The 23,321-nt window shown below is 44.1% G+C and overlaps 1 protein-coding gene across 1 annotated transcript; it reads right to left on the reverse strand.

The window, feature by feature from the left end:
• Positions 1–1,391: 1,391 nt before the first annotated feature.
• LOC106590115 (low-density lipoprotein receptor) lies at positions 1,392–22,840 on the reverse strand. The gene is made up of 17 exons (XM_045707922.1): positions 22,494–22,840; positions 12,920–13,045; positions 12,612–12,734; positions 11,553–11,930; positions 9,944–10,066; positions 9,719–9,841; positions 9,241–9,363; positions 8,908–9,036; positions 8,372–8,543; positions 8,019–8,246; positions 7,575–7,693; positions 7,175–7,314; positions 6,270–6,411; positions 6,007–6,159; positions 5,408–5,677; positions 4,518–4,681; positions 1,392–4,149 (listed from the first exon to the last, which is right to left on the reverse strand). The coding sequence occupies exons 1-17, from the start codon at positions 22,570–22,572 to the stop codon at positions 4,114–4,116; spliced, it is 2,628 nt and encodes an 875-aa protein (XP_045563878.1). The 5' UTR covers positions 22,573–22,840; the 3' UTR covers positions 1,392–4,113.
• Positions 22,841–23,321: the final 481 nt, after the last annotated feature.

A 23,321-nucleotide genomic window follows, 5' to 3' on the forward strand; every position in this document is an offset into this window, starting at 1 on the left:
GAGGAAAAGAAGCTGCCTAATAATTATACACACCTTGATATAGGGTGTTGATCTCCTTAGGCCACACCCTCCCTCATTACACAAATACACATCACCTGATATGCTTAAATCCAATAAGCATTCCAGGTTATACAGCTTGGAGTTGGGAAATATGCATGATAATGATGATATGGTCAAAATACTGACTTGCCTAATAATTGTGCACACAGTGTATAATGAAAATGACTGGATAATTGTAAAGGAGAATTTGGGTCACAAGGACTTCATTGTAAACATCCTTGTCACAAGTCAGCAACTTAATTGTTCACAGGGAATGACTGGATTAACATAGAATAGAATTGGGTGACCTTGACATATTGGGGCAGGAAATGTTACACCAAAGTTCTAGGCTGTTCTCAACACTGCATTACTCCCACAATGGAAATTCAAGTGGAATTTTCTCTAAGTGAGGATAAAAACGTGTTTAAATTAGCTTAGAACACACAGCCTGCACATTGCATTCCTTATTAGTAGTCAAGTGTGATAAAACTGACATGTTTCATCTGTAAGAATTTGTTCTTAACTGACTTTCCTAGTTTAAGTAAAGGTTAATAAAGAAGTAGGTTGTGTGCAGGGCTGAAAACAGTTGGTATAAAATAAAGAGCCGGCACACTCAGAAGCTTCACCTATTTATGTATTAACCTTTATTTAACTAGGCAAGTCAGTTAAGAACAAATTCTTATTTACAATGACAGCCAATCGGGGAACAACGTTCAGTTGTTTGTTCAAGGGCAGAATGACAGATTTTTACCTCGTTAGCTCGGGGATTCGATCCAGAAACCTTTCGGTTACTTGCCCAACGCTCTAACCGCAACGTTTAGTTCCTGTAAGGATCTTCATCAGGTCCTGAAGAAACATTGTTTATGAATACAGGTGCGTGGTGGAGTTTGAGTGTGCCAGCTCCATTTATTTTATACCTCGCTGTATCTTCACCTTGACACGTGATAACAAAAGCTGGACTTACACTGGTGGTGAAAGAGTTTGTAAAACACACACACTGACGGGAAGGAGATGTCAGTGAGAGACTGAATGCAATACTGCGCACACTAGACAACCTTATGAAACATTAACAACAACAACTGACTGAGAACAAAAATAATTTGTAGCTTAGGCCTTCGTCCTGAAAAAAAACGGTCAAACGGAAAGCCTACAACTAAAATCCTTTGTTATCTACATCAAACAGCCTTATTAGGTAGGCTTACCACCATTATCAGGAACGGGTTGAGCAATACAGTGTGCTCAGTGCCATGAACGTTAAGTACAAGTTCTGTATTTTTTTGTTCTAACGATGACACAGCCATACAAGGAAGACACTATCTGTGCAGTGGGATGAAAGAGACGTGACAGATAAATAATGATCAGGTTTTATCTTTTATTTAACAAAATAATCACAAAAACAAAACAATGGTCACTTTGAGATTGGATTCTCTGAAGAGGAGAATTAAGAATCAACAAGAAGAGCATTTTGCATGTAACAGGCAAGCTGCAGCTGATGCTCTGTCCTGTGGACTCGTACATCTTAGGGTGATACACAACATTGTGCTTTACACACCACAACTGATAACCATGATCACAACTGATGTCATAAAACACTGCACAACAGGGGCAATTTAGTCTATAAAATGTAAGATCTTCAATCAGCTTTGAATGAAAACACAACCTTATAACAGAACAAACATTAACTTCACCAGAACCATAGATATGTCTATATATGGATCTGAACTTTACACCGTTGTTCAGAACCAGTAATGTCATTCACACAACCAAGATAATGATTCAATGGATAATGAATGAAGATAATGAACATTGGTTGGTTGGTTATGATGATGGGACAATATTAACAACTGTGTAACCATTCACAGTAGACACGAGAGCTTGGGAAAAGAAAACATCCCATCAAGATATTTATATATGTATATATATAAATAAATAAAACAAATCTGTAATATGTACAACATATTTTTCACGTTTTAAAATGTACAAAATGAACAGGGTGATACCACAGCGAACTGAGGATGTAGTATTTACAGAAACAAACAAACTATATACATATTCTAAAAAATTATAATTAATATTGTCATATCATACCAGGATGTCATTCAACATCATTCACCATAATTTATTTTGTCAGCTTTCCACCTCAATAAAACAAAAAAATCAAATGGAGGGTGTTTTCTTCATGGCTTAACTCTTTAGAACAGTGAGCAGCATACAGACATAAACCAGTGGCCTTCAGTTAGCCTTCAACTACTGGCCTTCAAGTAGCCTTCAGCTGCTGTCCTTCAAGTAGCCTTCAAGTAGCCTTCAGCTGCTGGCCTTCAAGTAGCCTTCAACTACTGGCCTTCAAGTAGCCTTCAGCTGCTGTCCTTCAAGTAGCCTTCAAGTAGCCTTCAGCTGCTGGCCTTCAAGTAGCCTTCAACTACTGGCCTTCAAGTAGCCTTCAGCTGCTGGCCTTCAAGTAGCCTTCAAGTAGCCTTCAGCTGCTGGCCTTCAAGTAGCCTTCAGCTGCTGGCCTTCAAGTAGCCTTCAGCTGCTGGCCTTCAAGTAGCCTTCAGCTGCTGGCCTTCAAGTAGCCTTCAGCTGCTGGCCTTCAAGTAGCCTTCAGCTGCTGGCCTTCAAGTAGCCTTCAGCTGCTGGCCTTCAAGTAGCCTTCAGCTGCTGGCCTTCAAGTAGCCTTCAGCTGCTGGCCTTCAGCGATCTTTAAAATTGGCCACAAAACAAACAATGCTCATCGATATTGATTTGGATGTAACTTGTTGATGCACAAATTGGAATATATCGAAAATGCACAAGGCGTGTAAAGCCATAACCAGATAGAAGGCAATAAGGCAACAACTCAACTCAGTAACTTGAGTAAGGCAACAGTTGACAGGGGCTATAAGATCATATTTACCAAGAGACAGAATGTCTGCTGCACGTGCAAAGGCAAGATAACTATTATGTCAGCTATAGTTGACTATAGTGAAAGGAGGTCATAAGGCATTTGGGTTCTTCTAAACACTGTATACCACATACCGTAAGAACATGTACGTCACTAGACATTACACACATTGCTGGAGTGAGTATAGAAATGCTTGCATTGATGATGGCAAAGGCACAAATATGTAAAGAGACCAATGACAGCTCACACGTTTCTGCTTTGAGTAGTGCCGACAACTCACGTTTCAGCTTTGAGTAGTGCCGACAACTCACGTTTCAGCTTTGAGTAGTGCCGACAACTCACACGTTTCAGCTCAGAGTAGTGTCACACCATAGTTCAATGTCCCCACTGGGAAAGTCTCCACTTTAAGATGTGGTGATGTTTGGTGCTGTTTGGTGCTAAGTGACTAGGCACGTGCATGTGTCAATGTCAGATGGCAAGGCCATCCAGAGATCTCAATGTCCATTGTTAAGTACACCAGAAACATACAAACTAGGTACCGTTTTTGACCTTCAAAAGATATGACAAGACAGCTTTTTGACTGCAACCCGTTTTAAACTCACTATCTTCAACACATTCTTCATATCGTGCTAATTGTGTTTTCTAGTGCTTTTGTCAGGCTGACAAAGGAAGTGGGATCAAACTGAACTCAAGAATCAAATGGGTTGGAAGTGTAGGACGTCTACTGTACAGTGCTATACACAATCTTATGCAACATTAGAACAAAAGTTGACCTATTTTACAGTAAGTAGCCAAATGTACACTCATTTACAAAAGAGCTGCTAAGTGATATGTAACAAAACCAAACAAAGTGGAAGCTGTGTTAGATGGTTGTCATTGTGATTCCGTTTGTATGTTTCATCTTCATCCATTCCTTTGTTTTGGGTGGGTTTTCACGGCAACCAAGTTTTTCTTCTTTTGAGCTTCTTTTTTCCTTCTTATTCGTCTTGGCTGGCAGCACAGTGTTGAGGTCGGAACGGAATCTTCGGAACAGGAAGCCAGGAACTTAGGTCATCGAGATGAGGTCATCATCAAAGGATTGGAAAGGACGTGTCAGTAGCATTAGGGTTAAAATGACCTTGTCACTTTTTCAAACAAAAATCTCTCTCTCTTTAAATACAATTCTTCATATCCACTTCTTCTTCTTCTACTAGTCATGCCAGGTCTTCTTCCAGGCTCACCATCTGCCTCTGTAAGGGGAGACAGAAAATAACGATCAACAAAGTCACACAACACTGAAAACCGCTACATGCAGTATTTCATAGGCTATACCATAATCAACGGTCACATGCTATCTGTTAGCCACTGCAGAACACCTGCAGGATTGGGGTCAATTCCATTTAAACTCAGTTCAGGAAATTAAGTGGATTGCAACTCCACATAGGAAAACGATGGGCAATTCATCCCATTATTTTACTCAATCGAAATGGTATTGATCTTAACACAGTATGAGAATTTAAATGGAATGAACTCTAACCCTGGTGATACGTGTAGTCTACATAAGTAATAAGACAATGACTGTGTTGCTTGGTGGGTTGCTAGGTGACAGTGACAGTACCTGTGGGTAGGTGTATCCGTCCTGGCTGTGGTTTCTACAGATGTGCAACTCGTCCTCTGTGGTCTTCTGGTACACGGGGTTGTCAAAGTGGATGGTGTTGGTGTTCTTCAGCCTCCAGTGTCTCCATAGCAACACTGCACCAAACAGCACCAGGCACATCATCACTGGAGAGAGGAGATAGGGGGTCAAAGGTCAGTTCTTGTTGTTGTAATTGTTGTTGATAAAGTATGGTAGGTAAAGCCAGTTTAACTTTTACAATGATATGGGTTTTACTGAGTGTACAAAACATTAGAAACACCTTCCTAATATTGAGTTACACCCCCCTTTGCCCTCAGAACAGCCTCAATTTGTCAGGGCATGGACTCTACAAGGTGTCGAAAGCATTCCACAGGGATGCTGGCCCATGTTGACTCCAATGCTTCCCACAGTTGTGTCAAGTTGGCTGGATGTCCTTTGGGTGGTGGACCATTCTTGATACACACGGAAAACGGTTGAGAGTCAAAAACCCAGCAGCGTTGCAGTTCTTGACACACTCAAACCGGTGCACCTGGTACCTACTACCATACCCCGTTCAAAGGCACTTAAACTTTTGTCTTGCCCATTCGGCCTCTGAATGGCACACGTACACAATCCATGTCTCAAATATCTCAAGGCTTGTCTCCTCCCCTTCAGCTACACTGATTGAAGTGGATTTAACACGTAACATAAATAAGGGATCATAGCTTTCACCTGGTCAGTCTCATGGAAAGAGCAGGTGTTCCTAATGTTTTGTACACTCAGTGTATATCAACACGTAAGTCAATACATAAACAGAGAGTAGGTTACTACAGTACAACTGTATTTATCAGTGCATTAGACATTATGCTGATACTACAAGGTAAAATACTCACTGATAGGTAAGACAATGTAGAGCACAGTATGGTGTGATGCCTCAGCTACTTTGGGCATGGCAACATAGCCATTTTGACCTGTGACCGCAGTTTCCTGTGGACTGTGAGCAGTCGAGGACGTATCGGGGTCCTGAGGCTGGGCACGGCGGGCGGAGGAGGTAGTTGTTGTAGTTGTGGTGGAAGTGGGACGAGCTGGCTGTTTGGTTGGGGCCCCGGTAGGGATGGGGGCTACAGTTTTGGGAGTGGTGGGGGGAGCGGTAGTTGTTGGAGCTGTTGAGATAAGAGATGGGGGTAAAGGTTAAAGGTTAGACACACAAGAACGTGTCAGTTAGTTTGAGAAAAGGTTCAATGACCATGAACAGTGAGTATGAGGATAAACACTAACACTTTGACATCCATTGGCTTTTGAACTAGCTTTTAACTACAAAATATTTGGTCTTAAACTAATTTTAATGATGATTAATAATGAAAATATTAATAACATTCCACCCATGAGGTGGGCGATCTGGTCATTTGACTGCAGGAAAGGGGTCTACAGGGCAAGAGTTGCACCCTTCTTCTCTAAAGTTCCATAGGGTTCGACAGAGGAAAACACATACCTGCCACACACTTCCTCATGTCCAGGCCGAGGGTCATCTGATCAGGACAGGCACAGGTGTATTTGGGGGAGTGTTGGTTGATCTGAGGAGCAGGCAGACATAGGAACTCACAACCTCCATTCACAAAGTTTTTCTCTGTGCACCAGTTCTTTCCTATAGGAGGGAGAGAAGTGAGTGTTAGACCACCTGATTCAGCTTTTAAAGTTAATTACAGTTATTCATATGAGATTTGTTATGTTTTTAAAAAGCGTGCGTTGCCATACCGATGGGCTGCTTGAGGTTGTGGTATACAATGATATCCTCTGGCTGCACCAGGTCCTCCGCCAGTACAGTGATGTCATTTCCTGTCAGGCGGTTGGCGCTCATGACTGCTCTGTCGTCCATGTCGGTCCAGAATACTTTCTCCTGTGAAACAAATGAGAGAAACCAGAAAAGAGAGACAGGAAGAAAAAAACGTTAACCAAAGTTAACAAACTGTCCATAGTCAGTACATACAGTACTTACAAAGTTAACAAACTGTCCATAGTTAGTACATACAGTACTTACAAAGTTAACCAACTGTACATAGTCAGTACATGGCATATCATAGTCAGTACATACCGTATCATAGTCAGTACATAGCGTACTTACAAATCCATCCACAAACAAAGACTTAATGTATCTGTCCTAATGTAAACGGGGGAAACCAACAGTTTCAGATATGGGGCTTATTAACCTATGGCCTGGATACTGTAAGATCAGTTTGGTCTCCATTCAGCAGCTACATGGATGGATTTCTGTAATACAGCTAAAGCTGGCTAGCTGCATGGCTAAACTCATTAACCGGGCTGGTGGATAAGACTCTGAACCTGGAAATCCCCTTTAATTAAAGCTACCACAGCCAGGTTGGTGTGGGGAGACCATGGTGCTCGACCCAGGGACCTAAAGGAGGTTCTGGGGTCACAGCCAGGGTAGAGGGGGAAGGCCATGGTGCTCGACCCAGGGACCTAGAGGAGGTTCTGAGGTTGGATTGTAACCATTGCCCTGATGGACTGGACTCTACTGGTTCAGTTAAGTCTCCCTTCCTACAATTCATCTAGGACCTGTCCATAACTATACTCCAGAAGGAACTCCATTCATGGAACTCAAGTTAGGGAGACCTTAATGTCCCCATTCTATCACTATTTACCTCGAAGACGGCGAGAGAGACGGGGTGAGCCAGCTTGTCCTCGTTGTAGATGAGTGTGTGTCGTCCTTCTCCGTTTACGCCGATGCTGGAGAGGGTGTGCATCTTAGAGTCCACCCAGTACAGACGCTGGTTAACCATGTCTGTTAGAGAGACAGACAGCGTAAGAGAAATCCCACTGTATAATCATTAACTTATAAACAATGCTTCCACGCATGATAACGAGGCAGATTATTTGAATGCATTTAAATGTAAATAATGTATGATAGAACTCCAACAATAACACAACACAAAATCTCAACTGTTCTGTATACGAGTATAAGAATCATGTGAGTCAGCAAATTACAATGTGTCCAATCACACATCACTATATTGCAGTGTCCAATCAGTGGACTCTTCTTACCAAGAGTGATGCCGTTGGGCCACATGATGTTGTCCGTAACCAAGGCGACGCGGTTGGCACCGTTCAGCCCACTCTTCTCGATCTTGGCCTCGTTGCCCCAGTCAGTCCAGTACATGAAGCTGGAAACAGACACATTACCGTCAGTCAGAACTCCTACCTCTAACACACTTCAGCACAACATCTGGAAGACATCTGGAAGTCTTTAGAGAAATCACACACGCTGACACGTTGAGCTTCTGTGTTGTTTCATGTTTGCGAAGGAGATCCTCACTCATTCAATTATTCCAATATGTTCGACAACAAAAGCATCCTGTCGAAGATTTATCTTTTTGGTTTTCATGGCAGTCAACACCCTATTGAGCATGATACTAATGAATACAGATCAATAGGCTATGACCCAAACACGGTTAATAAAACCAATCAATCAAAACCCAAGTTTCTTACTTGTTGGCTGGGTCCACCACGATGCTTCTTGGTTTCTCCAGTCCTTCGCTGATCAGCGTCTTTCGCCGTGTTCCGTCCGTGGTTGCCACGGAGACGGTCTGGAGCACGCTGTCCGTCCAATAGATGTTACCGTGAATCCAGTCGACGGCCAGACACTCCGGCGCCTCCATCTGGCTGTCAATCACCACGCTGTGGTGGGAGGAGTTCCCTGCCAAATTCATGTCGGCGCTGCGGAAGGCGGCGGGACAAAATAGATGTTTGTTAACGAACAAATACTGTGTATTGTCTGTTTGCAGAGATATAGATATATATATACACAAACACACACTCCCCTTCCCCCAGTAGGTCCTCACCTGTAGATCTTCCTGTGGTGCAGGTCAGACCAGAAGATCCTGTGTCCAGGCATGTCCATGTCCAGGGCCACCACGTTCTTCAGGCTGGGGATGAGAGGGACGTACTCTCTACGGTCCACAGTCATCTTCCTCACCTCGTGGCGGTTGGTGAACAACAGGTAGGGGACAGTACCTGGAAGACATACAATTAGATTTAGAAAGTTTTAGATTTCGACCTCAAGTCTGCCACTTTACCTAACTGTATTTACATCACATTTAAAAAGTTGTCGTTTCCAGTAAAACAGTGGGCCTCAAATCTGCCTCTTAACTATATTTACATCACATTTAGAAAGTTGTCGTTTAATAATGAGGCCTCAGAGAAGCTTCCTAAACCTCTTCTTTGCTTTGATTTGTTCAGACTATATCAGAATTCCTTCCAAGGCTCTGTTCATATATCCACACTAGCAAGCGATCTATCGAGCATCCATTCTAAGTGGTATGCTGGGGTGGCTGTCGGAATGTAGCTTAACTAGTGTGTCCCTCCATCTCACACGTACCTGTGGCAGCCTTGCAGGTCTTGGTCTTGGGGTCCAGTTCGTAGCCCTCCTCACACTCACACTTGTAACTTCCCAGGATGTTCACACAGATCTGGGTACAGGTGTCTGGGTCAGCACACTCATCAATGTCTACAGGAGGAGGAAAACAGGGTTAGAGGTCAGAAGATAGGGTCAGGGGTCAGTTGTGGCAATTCATAGTATGATTTGATCCAAATCCAATGTCCTGCGATCTAATCTGGCACTCGTCACTATAGTGACTTAGAGCTCAGTCAATCTTCTGAGCTGAGTTCAGAGTCTTAGAAAAGTGTCATATAAACGTTTATTTACACACACCTTCACATTTCCTGTTGTCCTTCCACAGACTGTACCCAGCAGGACAGGAGCAATTGAAGCCAATCTTCAGGTCGGTACAGGTGTGAGAGCAACCGCCGTTATTGGTCAAACACTCGTTGTTGCCTGTAGAATCAGACCGGAAATCAGTTATATTTCTTCTATGTATCTAGAAATCTATAAGAAACAACCATCATCCTCAATGTCCATGATGACAGCCTTTTTCCTTCGGCAAGACTAAACCAGTCACCTCACTCGTTAAACCACTAACTAGTTCGGCCAGACCAGACTGGCTGAACCACTTGGCTAGCTGTCTCCATCATATTTTCCTGGCTGGGATGTGGTCTCTCTCCTCTGTTTTCCACTGAATGGTATGTGAGTGTAAAGGGAGTTCCCTATGGGCCCAGGGTCAAAAGTAGTGGCCGAAACAGGGATTAGGGTGCCATTTGGGACGCAGAATATGTCTACGGTTCCAACTCACCACACTCCCTGATAGGTTCGTCGGACATGTCTCGGCAGTCTTTCTGCCCGTTGCACACCTTGTCCACGGTGATGCACTCCCCACTCTTACACCTGAAGTTATTCGGGCCCTCACACGCATCCACTGGGGGGAGAATAAGAAAGAGGAGAATATTATTAGACATATAGTACAGCTATAGGGAGTGTGTGTGTGTGTGTGTGTGTGTCCATTAGGGCTGAGCCTCACCGCTCTTGCAGTCCATCTCATCGCTCAGATCCTTGCAGTCAAACTGGCGGTCACACTGACGGCTACCATGGATACAGGAGCCATCGTTACACTGAAACTCATCTGGCTGGCAAGTGGGCCGACCTACCGAGAGAGAGAGGTTAGATAAACAATACAACAAGACAGATGGACAGATAAAGTGGGCCGACCTACCGAGAGAGAGAGGTTAGATAAACAATACAACAAGACAGATGGACAGATAAAGTGGGCCGACCTACCGAGAGAGAGAGGTTAGATAAACAATACAACAAGACAGATGGACAGATAAAGTGGGCCGACCTACCGAGAGAGAGAGGTTAGATAAACAATACAACAAGACAGATGGACAGATAAAGTGGGCCGACCTACCGAGAGAGAGAGAGGTTAGATAAACAATACAACAAGACAGATGGACAGATAAAGTGGGCCGACCTACCGAGAGAGAGAGAGTTAGATAAACAATACAACAAGACAGATGGACAGATAAAGTGGGCCGACCTACCGAGAGAGAGAGGTTAGATAAACAATACAACAAGACAGATGGACAGATAAAGTGGGCCGACCTACCGAGAGAGAGAGGTTAGATAAACAATACAACAAGACAGATGGACAGATAAAGTGGGCCGACCTACCGAGAGAGAGAGGTTAGATAAACAATACAACAAGACAGATGGACAGATAAAGTGGGCCGACCTACCGAGAGAGAGAGGTTAGATAAACAATACAACAAGACAGATGGACAGATAAAGTGGGCCGACCTACCGAGAGAGAGAGGTTAGATAAACAATACAACAAGACAGATGGACAGATAAAGTGGGCCGACCTACCGAGAGAGAGAGAGGTTAGATAAACAATACAACAAGACAGATGGACAGATAAAGTGGGCCGACCTACCGAGAGAGAGAGGTTAGATAAACAATACAACAAGACAGATGGACAGATAAAGTGGGCCGACCTACCGAGAGAGAGAGGTTAGATAAACAATACAACAAGACAGATGGACAGATAAAGTGGGCCGACCTACCAGAGAGAGAGGTTAGATAAACAATACAACAAGACAGATGGACAGATAAAGTGGGCCGACCTACCGAGAGAGAGAGGTTAGATAAACAATACAACAAGACAGATGGACAGATAAAGTGGGCCGACCTACCGAGAGAGAGAGGTTAGATAAACAATACAACAAGACAGATGGACAGATAAAGTGGGCCGACCTACCGAGAGAGAGAGGTTAGATAAACAATACAACAAGACAGATGGACAGATAAAGTGGGCCGACCTACCGAGAGAGAGAGAGGTTAGATAAACAATACAACAAGACAGATGGACAGATAAAGTGGGCCGACCTACCGAGAGAGAGAGGTTAGATAAACAATACAACAAGACAGATGGACAGATAAAGGGCGATTGGGATTTTCTCTTAAGAGTCCCTTAGTTTAGCGTCTGTTCATACAGTAGATCTCGGAAGATGAACATTTGTTTTTGTAAACGCTTAACTAAATAAGCATATTTCTGTCTTTGAAAAAAACAGCTGTTTCAGAGAGAAAGGACAGAAGCAGAGTAGAATATTGTCAAAAAACCTTCCACTCACTGCAGTTGGTTTCATCTGAATTATCCTGACAGTCCTTGCCTCCATCACAGCTCCAACTCCTATGGATACACTCCCCACTCCCACAGTGGAATTCATGTGGCCCACAGGGCTTTGTTGTCGGTTTGGTGTCCCTCCCGCCACAGTTCTGGGGCCACTCGTCTGAACCGTCGGCACAATCGGCGTCGCCGTCGCAGGCCCAGAAACGCGGTACACACACAGTGTTGTTACACTGGAAAGCGTTGGAACCGCAGGTGGCGGTGGGACAGGAAGTCTCGTCAGAACCATCGGAACAGTCCTTGTCCTTGTCGCACACGAAGGAGACGGCGATGCACTGACCGTTGGAGCAGTGGAACTCGTCGTCGGTGCAGTTCTTTGCGGCTGGAGGGAGGGAGGGAGAGAGAGGGATGGAGGGTTAGGAATATGGAAGGGTTGGGGACTGGGTGACACAGTATTTGTACTCTATTGTGTCTTTAGGATGTTTTTATATCTGTAAATAATATTATTGTCACTAAAAGAACGAGAGGTTTTTGTCTAAGGGTTCAATGTGTGCAGAGTAGACACAAGGACCACAGTGATGTGGTGATAGCACCAGTTAGTGATTACAAACTGAAGTCTTAACACATCATCATGCACGAACCACAGAGGTAATCAGTGATGAACAGAACCGTTTGTCTTCAGTATGGTGATGACTGCAGTGTAGTCTATCAGGTATGACACCGATAGAAGAGTTGGCTACAGCATATACACTATTGGACTAGACTAGTGACTGTAAATATGTAGGATCTTCATTTGAGACAGTTTGCTTCAGCAAGAAAATAATCCTGCAGCAACCGGAAATGTGAATTATTACGTGGATTATAATTAAATGGACATTTCTGTAGAGTTTGATAGATTTTTCGTAAGGACAAATCAAGTCAAATTTCAAAGTGGAAATTACGAACTTCATAAGCCTTCTTAAACTTCAAATACACTACAAATGTTAAATGTCCTGCATTGTAGGAAAGTTCTCCTGCAACAGGGTGATCAAATGAAGGTCCTACATCCGTACTGTTATCTTACCGCAGCTCTTCTCATCAGCTCCATTGTCACAGTCAGCTTCGCCATCACAGTGCCACGTTCCGGAGATACACTTGTTCAGTGGGCCTCCACAGCTGAACTCAGTGGGCAGGCAGGTCTTAGCCTCTGGAGACACAGAGAGACATCAACAGATACAGACATTAGAGTCTGTGTGACACATCTTAGCAATTATATCTTATCTGAAGAGGAGGAGGAGAACAGAGGAAGGAGGAGAAGGATGAGGAAGAAGAGTATGAAAAGAAAGAGGAGAGAGAAGAAGAGTAAAAGAGGAGGAAGAGTCAGTTACTCACCACAGGCGGCTGGCAGCTCGTCAGTTCCATCACCACAGTCATCAGCTCCGTCACACACCCACCGGCTGGTGATACATTTCCCGTTGCCACACCTGAACTGACTTGTCCCACATGTATACGCAGCATCTAGGAGAAGAAAAACCCAGGATAACTGTAAATGACTGACAGACAGGACACATTTCATCTTTTATAAATCTATACTAGTGTAATTTTTGTAATTTTTTTAATGGTTTTATTTATTTAACTAGGCAAGTCAGTCAAGAACAAATTCTTATTTACAATGACGGCCTAAAATATACAAGGTAGTACAAATATAATATACTAGGTAGACATTTTAACAGAGTGTATTTGATACTGACTCAGTGAGTTTTTACAATATAGGGCAATAATTCATAATACATATTTTCTGTCATGTGACACTAGTACCACATAACATTAGGCTCACGCAGAGGATAGAATAGGTCTGTAGTAGTGACGGATGTTAACATTGAACTAACCGAGGGAAGTTACTTAGTTCATGTTCAACAACGCTCGCTGACAACAGAAGGCAGTCATCTGACGGCCATTAAGATTGGGATTATATCTTGTTGTTGGTGAGAAGAACACATCCTGTAAAATGTTTTGTAGTGCCCCTCTGGGACCAGCAATTATGTATGATAAGAGCTACAGTAGTGAGAGTCCAAAGATTAAGGAACAGGATGAGGTAAAAAGACTACAATATGGAGCATTTCTAAACAGGAAGGGAAGGAGTTTCCCATGGGAGAGACTTATCTCTTATTGTTCACACACTGGAGCTACTGTATCTCATGGTCTTTCAGCAGACAGTGAGAACTTGACGGCCATTTTGTTATGCACTCAAGACTGTTGCTTGGCAACTACTGTTTGTGCGTTTCTCATGTAAACTCTCAAATGAAGGAAATTAGTGCAGGACAAGAGGTTGCCCAAACAGAACACACACAAGTGTCAACTCACACACACACACCATTGGCCCACATATACAGCATCCGGTAAGGGAAAATTAAACAACTTATAGACCTACTGTACAGACTTGAGCAAGGAAATCAATTTTTTTCTCACTTCTAGTTTCTGCCAGTAGGCTTATGAATGAATACCACGTAACTGTTTGACTAGCCTATTCAACAGTGAAACGAGATTCAACCCCAAAACGGCCCAATTTATTTTGGGTTGCCGAGGTCACAACCTCATTGAACTCATCTGCCCAATCAAAGTGAAGATGTCTTCAACAAGGAAGTGAGAGCCAACAGGTAGAGCTAGCATGGAACCATCAATATTCTGCAAGGTCTCGGTCGCTGTAAGTCAGTTTCTCCTTCCACTGTCACATTCCGCTGTGCCTGAGGCAACAGAGTATGAGTCAGAGCCTGCGGCTGTCTCTTTAAGACAATGAAGGGGGGAGGAGTCATAATCACACCACCAGCTGCTGATTGGCCCTCGAGGGACTTTCCTCAAAATGCTCATAACAAGAGCACTAGTGAGAGCAACAGGGGAAGGTGGGGCACAACTGCTGTCGGATGTTGACACATGTAATAGTAACCGCGGCTACACCAGCATGACTCAAGTCGTAAAGTCGGTTGCTACACAGAGAGTTAGTGAAGGAGACTCAGAAGATAGAGGGTGCTTGCTCCATCTATTGGCATGTGATGTCACCAATGCTCACACCTTCCTGTAGAGATGTGGGACTATAATATCGTAAGACAATCTTGTATTGAGAAATGTTGGCCTGACTTGATCAATCAGGGCTTTTCATGGTGAAAAAACAACTGCTGAACCCCTCGCCTGAAATGCTACAATAGCCTACATGATGATACACAGGCACTGTAACCGCCAGGACTGTGTTTCCAGTGAACACACACACACACACACACACACACACACACACACACACACACACACACACACACACACACACACACACACACACACACAGCGGAGGTTCCAGGAATAGTTTCCCCCCATCCTATTCCAGCTGTTCTTGGAGAGAGTGGTGATACATTTACGAGGCCGACTGTTAGCTCGCCCTGAGACTTCTACAGTCTCTCAAGTGAAAACGGAGACTTTACTTGGCCCGACACGCACTCTGCCTTTCTCTCTTTCCATGATCCTCTCTGTCTCCCCTCCCCCTTTCTCTCTGTCTGGCTCTCCCCTCTCCCCTTTTTCTCTGTCTATTTTTAATTCTCTCTCCTACTAATCTCCTGTCCCATCATCTACAAATGGGTCACACGCCTCTCAAGCTGCATACTGTGTTCTCTCTACCATTCTCTCTCTAGGTCACACGACACTCAACCTCCAGCAGCATAGCCCACTGTACTCTCAACAGGCATCTGTGTGTACAGTATGTTAGACTGTACCGTACGTCACAACTATGTCTACCATTCTCTCTCTCTGGGTCACAAATCTCCGCTCCCAAGCATACTGTACTGCACTCTCTCTTTGTAGCCTATACGATTAGATATACATTGGGTAATAGAGGACTTGTACTGTATTCAACTTAGTCTCTAATTGAAATGCAGTGGGTGAGAGTTATTTCCCCAGGATGTTGTAAGTCGTTTATCTTTTTAAAAAGCCCAGCCGGTTCTGAATGGAAACCTCTTTCCATTGACTAGCTTTGAATGTGAGACGTTATCAACGACAGAGGCCAAGTTTAGCTTCCGTTTGAACCAAAAACCGTCTGGCTGGAAAGGTTGGGCCACGCCATTGCGATACATAGCCCTCTCTCTCAGTGTGGGTGTGTCGTGACGTCAGAGTGTATTTGTGTGCGTCGTGCATATCATTGATCGATAACTAAGCCACGCACTTGGCGTAGTAACCAAGCACAGACGACGGAGGAAGTTTGTTTGTGGTACACTGTTCAGGTTACAGTTAATTATTATTAAACAAACATAATCATAAAATAGAAGTTTGGTTCCTGTCTACTTAACTTCCTTATGCAGTCCACCTACTGTCTGTACGGTTACTGTATGTACAGTGAGTCACCATATGGGCATTTCGTTTGTCTTTGAGGTTGTGACTAAACTAAATCAAGATAACAAATATGGGGTGATTTCTCTGGCGCGTTTCCTTGAGGGATAATAGTTGTATTGCATTGGGTTTCTTCACAATTACTCCAGAAAATAATTGTCTTGGGGAAATCGACTTCAGACAAAGTGAGTGGGAAAATCCTGTTGTACTTCGAGTGGAACGTTACTTTAACAAATCTACAGTTCTACCAGCAGGATACTTTTCATTAGTAACAGCAAATCCCATTCAAACTAGCTCTGCATGCAGCCTGTAAACTATTGCGTAATAATCTCAGATTCTAAGAACCAAAAAGCAATTATAAGCAACCTTCCTTATTCACCAATCAGCACATTCTTAGGTGTCTGCCTGCCTGCCTGTCTGCCTGCCTGCCTGTCTGCCTGTCTGTCTTGCAAATGGAATTACCGGCAAGTCACCTGATTCGCATTCTCCTTCCTATGCCTGACGCCATCCTCACAAACTTTGACCCACGGGGGAGGAGAGGCAGAGACAAATAGACAGAGCGAAGCAGAGACTAGTGATGAGGGGGTTGACTCCTAACCCGCAGTCCCAGCAGTTATATCCGTGTGGCAGGCGGGTTAAATAAAGAGAAACAATACCTTCAAAATATCCATCAATGTATAATTCTAGTGCAATTTCTATCAACAGGCTACATTGGGCTTCTTATTTTATTATTGTAGGCTATCTGGCATTAGTGCATAAGACTAAGCGTTAGGGCCTAGCAGCACTCCACATAGCCTACACAGCCAATCGCCAAATGCTGTCCGGAAACAGGCAGAAAAAGTTAAGGACATGGTTGAAATTTCATTCAATAAGACAAAAGCTGCAAAAGGAGAGTTGAAAATAAAGAGAAGGGAGGGCCTGAACAGAAATGTTTGGGAAAGATCTGGTGAAGTGGTGAAAGAGGATGATAGCAGTGCTGGCTGTGTTATGTGTGATTGTGAGACACTAAACAGATTTGACAGCCACAAGACGGGACTTAAAATAGGCCTGTGTCAAGGGAACTGTAGGCTACTGTTCAGATGGGTTAAAGGGAAACTGAAATCTGGACACTGACTGTAGGTCTATAACCTCTCACATAGCCTTAATAATAACTCCTGCAGAATTAAGCCTTTCTTGCAGGTAAATTATACACCAAATGTAGGCTAAATTTGGACTTGGGAACATGAGTGGAGAAATATGATTTCTTTCTGCATCTTGAGAGAACGCATTGCTCAGTTAGATACCGTCTGTAGAGGTGCTGTCTTCATCATACAATCTGATAGTATTTCCATCTTTTTTGACTCCTGAACAGGTAATAAAATGGCTACCCAGACTATTTGTATTGTATGCTCTCCCCCGGTCGTTTTCACAGCTTTCTTTTTCCTTACAACTGGTCAAACTGATGTCAAAAAAATCTTCTGCCGTCTTTGACTGTAGCCTATAGCGCATTTTATATATGTGTGGGTGAGGGTTGGGTGTGGGCCTCAGATTTACACTTGATCTGACGGTTGTGGATGGCTTATTAGCAATTGCGGGCGGGTGTTGGTGAATAAACAGCTGACCCGTGCACCTTTAGCAGAGACACACAGCTGACCCGTGCACCTTTAGCAGAGACACACAGCTGACCCGTGCACCTTTAGCAGAGACACACAGCTGACCCGTGCACCTTTAGCAGAGACACACAGCTGACCCGTGCACCTTTAGCAGAGACACACAGCTGACCCGTGCACCTTTAGCAGAGACACACAGCTGACCCGTGCACCTTTAGCAGAGACACACAGCTGACCCGTGCACCTTTAGCAGAGACACACAGCTGACCCGTGCACCTTTAGCAGAGACACACAGCTGACCCGTGCACCTTTAGCAGGGACACACAGCTGACCCGTGCACCTTTAGCAGGGACACACAGCTGACCCGTGCACCTTTAGCAGAGACACACAGCTGACCCGTGCACCTTTAGCAGAGACACACAGCTGATCCCGTGCACCTTTAGCAGGGACACACAGCTGACCCGTGCACCTTTAGCAGGGACACACAGCTGACCCGTGCACCTTTAGCAGGGACACACAGCTGATCCGTGCACCTTTAGCAGGGACACACAGCTGACCCGTGCACCTTTAGCAGGGACACACAGCTGACCCGTGCACCTTTAGCAGGGACACACAGCTGACCCGTGCACCTTTAGCAGGGACACACAGCTGACCCGTGCACCTTTAGCAGGGACACACAGCTGACCCGTGCACCTTTAGCAGGGACACACAGCTGACCCGTGCACCTTTAGCAGAGACACACAGCTGACCCGTGCACCTTTAGCAGAGACACACAGCTGACCCGTGCACCTTTAGCAGGGACACACAGCTGACCACAGCTGCCATCTGCACAGGGCCTTAATGTAGTTAGGTGCTTGTTGGATGCGGCCAATTTACTGTCAGGGCCTATCCACTACTGCTGGCTCACAGTTAAATAGAGGAAGCCCTATTTGCAGACAGACAGCACTCACTCATTGTAATGTACGCCTACTGTCTTCAAAGGTTAGCATCCTGACCAAGTTACATCATGACCTGAATAGACCTTCATATGGCTGCCGACATACAACGGAAATCACTTTGATTTAGCCGTGCTGCTGAGCGAGGAGAGACAGAGCGAGAGAGAGATAGAAAGAGACAGTGAAGGAGAGAAAGTTAGAGAGGGACAGAAAGGGAGAGCGGGAGAAAAAAGAGAGAGAGAGAGAAACATTTTATAGAGAGAGTCCCCAACTCCCAATCTTCATCAGGTTCTATTAATAAACACTGCCTCCTGCTTGATGACAACTTGACCATGTAAGGTCCTTCAACGCTGTTTTTTTGCTACGGATGGAAGAGTCTGCAATAGACTTTCCAATAGCCCCAGATGTCATCCATGTAACCTTTTATATTTTTGAACTGGAAAGCTGCAGCCCGCCTGGTGTTCAACCTTCTCAAGTTCTCCCATGTCACCCCTTCTCCTCCGCACACTCCACACTGGCTTCCAGTCGAAGCTCGCATCCACTACAAGACCATGGTACTTTCCTACGGAGCAGCAAGAGGAACTGCCCCTCCCTACCTTCAGGCTATGCTCAAACCCTACACCCCAACCCGAGTACTCTGTTCTGCCACCTCTGGTCTCTTGGCTCTCCCACCCCTACGGAAGGGCAGCTCCCGCTCAGCCCAGTCAAAGCTCTTCTCTGTCCTGGCACCCCAATGGTGGAACCATCTTCCCCTGAAGCTAGGACATCAAAGTCCTGCCCATCTTCAGAAAACATCTGAAACCCTACCTCTTCAATGAGTATCTTAAGTAATCCAACAACACTAGCAGGTGACTCCTCCCCCTTACATAGCCATTACTTTGCTGAGAGCTCCTTTTATTGAGGAAACACTGACTTACTATGACTGAGATGTGTGGTTGTCCCACCTAGCTTTCTTAAGATGAATGAATCCAACTGTAAGTCACTCTGGACAAGAGCGTCTGCTAAATGACTGAAATGTCAATGTAAAACCACAGCTGAAAAGACTATATTGTTTTGCAGCAACACCAACCATCTCCGCAGCTTTAGTTGAAGTGTATGAAAGGCTACACTGGATGACAACAGGAGGACGGTCCATATAGGTCAAAGGCGAGGCTAATATTGGATTCCTCATCAACGCCCTTGTCATTGTGTGTGACAGGCTTGTTTCTTTCCGTTATTTTGCCTCTGCATTTCTGCTTGTTTTGGCACGTGGGCAGTGGCACACATAAACAAACACCCGGCGATAAAAGTGTTTGTATGTATACACAAATCTTGCCAAAGGTCAGGGCTTGGTCTTTCCATAGCCACAGATTCATTTAGAACTAGGTGACCACTGATGGTCGTCTGTCAAGACGCTAAACCAACAGAACTCAGTCTGTACTAGTTCAGCCAACTGCATTTTTGGTTTAAACTCGTTCATCCAACTGCATTCGGCTTATACTAATGAATCTAACTGCACTTGGTTTATGCTAGTTCATCCAATTCCACTTGGACCTTCATTGTGAGGTTATTAAGGGTGTTTTTGCATGCCACTGGTGACTGATTGAGAGATCTGGTGTGTTAGGCATAGCATGATGTACATTCTCCTATCAGATGCTCTTGGGGCTGCATGATTCATATGGGGATTATTCTAGAATCTATTCTATTCTTGAACCACTGATGCAACTCTACAGGGATTTTCCCATTATTCTCCATGGTGTCAACTAATACAGCCCCTTGGGGCTCCACACATACAGTAACAGCAGACCTACTGTTGGGGCCCCACATATACAGTAACAGCAGATCTACTGTTGGGGCCCCACATATACAGTAACAGCAGACCTACTGTTGGGGCCCCACATATACAGTAACAGCAGACCTACTGTTGGGGCCCCACACATACAGTAACAGCAGACCTACTGCTGGGGCCCCACACATACAGTAACAGCAGACCTACTGTTGGGGCCCCACACATACAGTAACAGCAGACCTACTGTTGGGGCCCCACATATACAGTAACAGCAGACCTACTGTTGGGGCCCCACATATACAGTAACAGCAGACCTACTGTTGGGGCCCCACATATACAGTAACAGCAGACCTACTGCTGGGGCCCCACATATACAGTAACAGCAGACCTACTGTTGGGGCCCCACACATACAGTAACAGCAGACCTACTGCTGGGGCCCCACACATACAGCAAATCTACTGCTGGGGCCCCATATATTCAGTAACAGCAGATCAACAGTACTGCTGAGGCCCCACACATACAGTAACAGCAGCCCTATTGTACTGCTAAGGCCCCACATATACAGTAACAGCAGACCTACAGTACTGTTGGGGCCCCACACATACATTAACAGCAGACCTACTGTTGGGGCCCCACACATACAGTAACAGCAGTCCTACTGTGGGGGCCCACACACACACACACACACACACACACACACAGATGGACATACACACTCTGCACATGTTTAATAAGCAGATTTAATCACTACATTAATGAATACCTTAAACTATAAACATTGGATGGAAGTTCTAATCTTCAAATCCCTGGGAGCGGGAGTTAGTCTCCATAGGCATAGTCCCATAGGGCTCTGGTCAAAAGTAGTGCACTTTAAAGGAAATATGTTGCTATTTGGGATGCAACCTTAAAGATTGAGGGATTACAGTAGAACAGGGTGGCAGAATGGAGCCACAACTAGACTAATACACAACACAATATTAACCTAGAGGCCGGTAAGTTCACCCTTAGCCTACCTACTGAAACCAATAAGGAATTTGCCTCGAATGCTGTTAATGCATTGCAATACAATACAATGTAATACATTGTAATAATGTTAGCAAATAAGTTAATGGACATGTGAGTTGTATGATAGTGTATTTAGTTCCTACTGTGGGTTGCTGGTAAAGGAAGTTGGTGGTTTTAATCATATCAAGACATCTAAAGAAGGAAGCAGACTTTGCTTGAGGTGATAAACACATTCTCATAACATGCATCTATTAATAAGCCTATTACATTTAATTGTTGATGACAAAAGCTATGATTTTAAATGTCAATTGAGAATGTATTTTGACATTAAGCTACATCTAACCTACAAATGCATACAATTAGTGATCAAGGTCTGCAACAATCAGAATTTTGTCTCAAAATAGTCTATCCAAAGGTGTAAAATAAAACCATTCCTGTAAAAATCGAAGTTGTTCTATTTCCTCCATACATGGCACAGAAGCTGGGCTAAATAACCTCTTGCCACACGGTATAGAAGCTGGGCTGGGCGCCCTTTTGCCGCGCCCTTTCTCGTTGACAACCGTCTTTTTCCTCCAACAAGTCAAGCCCAGAGGTAAAACCAGACAGCCTTGACATGTAGTCCTACCGGATGTGACGAGCCTATTTCTCATTCTGATTGTCTCGCGGCTACATACTATTTGAAGAACAGCCAATCGACTTACCGAGCGTAGCTTTCGTTCATACGGACGAAATAGATACATTTTAACTTTTATAGATAAACTATAATTTTCGTTGACAAAATGTTTAAGTTCTAGGACTAGTGCCGGGGAGAAATATTAGATTTTTTGAGTCACTTCTGACTATTTCTATGTGGTCCTACAAGTTAATCGACTTTGAAAGGGAAAATGTATTGAAAAGCTGTTAGCGCTTGACTCTCAATGTCAAGAACATGCCCACTTCCTGCGCACTAAACCCACTATTACAAGTTCAGCCTAGGACACGAGGGTATAAACATTGGTTTAATTGAACATTCGACTGGTATTAAAGCACCAAAATAGAAATTAATTCAGCCATTTATTCTATGTGAGCAGCACGGTTGCATTTGCAATTCCATGTCAGACATAAAATAAAAAGCTGACTGAAATATAGGCAATTGACAACTATGTCATGTTATAAGTAATTTAAAGATGTCAAATTCCATGTCAGATCGTTTAGACTAGAGAGCCCCAAGGGCAAAACCCGCTCTGCACTCAGCCGGAGTCAGCCCCAAAAATACGCATCATAAGCATCTTGCGTGATACAATTGACTTCACATCCTTACCTGTAGGAGCAAAACAGTGGGAAAGCAACACCAGGCAACATGCTGTCAGCCCGGTGATTCCCACACGAGTCGGTAGCATCTTTTCTCCTTCGGACTTCCACGCAATTCGAAGTGTTTCTTCTTGGTCTAATATCGACCACCCGGCACGCAAAATGTTTGACAGCAGGCCTACTGAACAGCACTATTTCAACTCAACTGAGAGATGCTTCAATATCTTTGTGGATGTTGTAGTCACAGCTAAAACAAACTGGGATAAACGAATGATTGTTGTTTGGATATATAGAGAAGACTTACTGTGCGCCTGTGTCTAGTGCCGGTGGAGAAATATTAGATTTTTTGAGTCACTTCTGACTATTTCTATGTGGTCCTACAAGTGGGCGGGATCAGCAGAGTGGTGTGATATTTGAAATTCGACATCAGCACCGCAGGGGTGGAGCTACAGCAGTCACTGACAGAGAGAGGAAGAGAAAGGAAGAGAGTCACCCAACCACAACGTTACTGTTATCATTATCTGGCTGAGCTGGATTCCCTGTCTTACCTAGCCTGACCCCACCTTCAATTTTAATTTAAGGGCTTTATTGTCATGGGAAATATATGTTAACATTGATTAAGCAAGTGAAGTAGATACAAGTGAAATAAACTAAACTCAACAAAAAAAGAAACGTCCCTTTTTCAGGACCCTGTTTTTCAAAGATCATGTGTAAAAATCCAAATAACTTCACAGATCTTTATTGTAAAGGGTTTAAACACTGTTTCCCATGCTTGTTCAATGAACCATAAACAATTTAATGAACATGCATCTGTGGAAGGGTTGTTAAGACACTAACA

Source organism: Salmo salar, chromosome ssa02 (genome assembly GCF_905237065.1).
Source record: "Salmo salar chromosome ssa02, Ssal_v3.1, whole genome shotgun sequence".
Taxonomy (NCBI): Eukaryota; Metazoa; Chordata; class Actinopteri; order Salmoniformes; family Salmonidae; genus Salmo; species Salmo salar.

Coding starts and splice junctions, on each gene's coding strand:
- LOC106590115 (XM_045707922.1), bottom strand. CDS start 22,572: ATGCTACCGACTCGTGTGGGAATCACCGGGCTGACAGCATGTTGCCTG. Junction 13,046..22,493: donor CCACTGTTTTGCTCCTACAG/GTAAGGATGTGA, acceptor TTCTTCTCCTAG/ATGCTGCGTATACATGTGGG. Junction 9,842..9,943: donor TGAGATGGACTGCAAGAGCG/GTGAGGCTCAGC, acceptor TTCTCCCCCCAG/TGGATGCGTGTGAGGGCCCG.